A 2,249-nucleotide genomic window follows, 5' to 3' on the forward strand; every position below is an offset into this window, starting at 1 on the left:
AAAGAAGAGTGTAAAAATACATTACGAAGGATATATCGTAAACAATTCAAAATTATTTACAAGTATATCATTGGCCAGAACATGCAATCAAAGAAATTTTTCATAAAAGAAATGTGTATAACTGAATAAATCACAATTATAACGGAGATGAAAAATGGATGAAAAATGGATTGTGTACGAAAACGTAGTGCGAAAAAGATCCTGGAGTTTGCGTAAGGATCCCCCAAAACAGCATACCAAAAAAGCTATGCTTTGTGTTTGGTGGGATCATAAAGGCATTATTTAATATAAGCTTCTTCCACAAAAGCAAACCATTAATTCTGATGTGTACTGAGATTGCCAACAGGAAAGGAGTAGTGTTCCAACGAGACAATGCCCGACCACACGTGTCTTTGGCTACGCGAACAAAGTTACATGAACTTGGCTGGGGTCTCTTATCCCATTCACCATATTCTCCTGAAACTGCATCATCCGACTACCACTTGTTTTTATCACAACAGAACTCATTGCAAGGAAAAACATTTAACCATTTAGATGGAGTCAAAACCAATCAAATTTTATGCTGGTGGAATAATTAAATTGGGCAAAAGTCATTAATAATAATGGAAATTATTTCATTGAATAATATTTATTGAAAGGTCAATTATTTATATCCCTTTTTGCATATTAAAATACGCCCGGAACTTCCCGGACAACCTAATACTATACGATTTTTCTTTTTTACAATGTTTTCTCTTTTTTTATTTTGTTTCAGTTGCAACATTTCCTTGAACACGAATATTTGGATGAACAAGTGGAATCCATCAAGCAGCTGTCAGACTACGTTACCCAACTTTCAAGGTTCAATCAATCCTACGTTGGACATTATATGATGGATAATCGTTTCTTGAGTGAGAGTAGTTCAAACATTCACGGCAAACATTAAATTAATTAGCCTAATTTTATATTTTAATACTTCGTTGTTCTGAAATGATAAATAAAGGCAACGAATATTCTCTTTAACGAAAGCGAGTGCGATAGTATTCACCTCTTTCCCCCCTAAACGCTTTCACCATTATCCAATCAGTATGCAATAGAGATGAAATCTTTTATGTTGTTTTTGATTATTTTATAGTATAATGTTGTGACATCGTATTATATTCATTATATTTTAGCCTATATCTTATTCTATATAACAAAATATATTATTCTAAATTCATTATGTTATAATCATTTCGAAGGCGATGAGCGGGCAAAAATCGCTAGCACGTCGAACAAAATACATATCGGTATTTCTTCCGGCACCTTATGTTCTGAGTTCAAATTCCGTCGAGGTCGACATTGATTTCATCCTTTTGCGGGGGAGGGGCGATAAAATAAGTTTCATGTTGAGTATTGGAGGTAAATGCAATCAACTTCCTCTTCCCTCAAAATTGCTGGTCTTGGGCCAAAATTAGAAAGAATTATAACAGTTTCGGAATTTTTAAAAACCGAAATCAACTTTTTATGAATATAATGCTTATCTAACGGCTTAATCCCACTCCAGAAAAAGTATAATGCCATCAAAATACAAAAGCTTATCTAAAAGATTATAAACTCCTTTCCAACACACACACACATTTAGCATCACCTTTAGTTCCCACTTAGATGATGGTTGATTTCCAATCAGCATTAGGCGTCTTATTCCTGGGAGTGATGTTCGTCTTCATGTTTTTGAAGATGACCCGATTAGCAGCTTCACTCTTTGTTGATCTCCAGGGGACTTATCAAGCTAAACGTGCCATAAAATCCACGGTCACAATGAGGGCATGTAATAGCAGAATCGGGACCAGCAGGACTCCTACTTTTTAGGCAACCCTCCTCTCTTCTGTTTCTCTGAGCATTTCTGATTCTGAGTGCTGTGTTCCAGAGGACGCAGCACATCGTCACAGTGAGCAATCTTGTTCAAGTAACCAGTTCTAAGTTACGCTTTCTCAAGGTTTCGAGTGTCCTAATCCCGGAAGCATAAATGTCAAAACGTCCGAGATGTGTTAATGTTTGCTTTTATCTTTTATTTGTTTCAGTCATTTGACTGTGGTCATGATGTGGCACCACCTTGAAGAATTTCAGTCGAATGAATCGACCCCAATTCTTATTTTTTTAAATACTGGTACTTATTCTATCGGTGTCTTTTCCCAAACCGCTCAGTTACGGGGATGTAAATACCTCAACATCGGTTATCAAGCGATGTGTTAGCTTTTCGACCATCGGTTAGCAAGCGATGTTGGGGG

The 2,249-nt window shown here is 36.2% G+C and overlaps 1 protein-coding gene across 1 annotated transcript in view; it reads left to right on the plus strand.

Annotated features, from left to right (window-relative positions):
• LOC106880815 (soma ferritin-like) overlaps positions 1-2,243 on the plus strand; it is an 18,972-nt gene extending 16,729 nt beyond the window's left edge. The window contains exon 7 of the mRNA XM_052972685.1: positions 755-2,243. Coding sequence (XP_052828645.1) covers positions 755-925 — 171 coding nt within the window. The 3' untranslated portion in view covers positions 926-2,243. The remainder of the gene's footprint in view (positions 1-754) is intronic.
• Positions 2,244-2,249: the final 6 nt, after the last annotated feature.

The sequence above is a fragment of the Octopus bimaculoides genome, chromosome 14, assembly GCF_001194135.2.
Source record: "Octopus bimaculoides isolate UCB-OBI-ISO-001 chromosome 14, ASM119413v2, whole genome shotgun sequence".
Classification (NCBI taxonomy): Eukaryota; Metazoa; Mollusca; class Cephalopoda; order Octopoda; family Octopodidae; genus Octopus; species Octopus bimaculoides.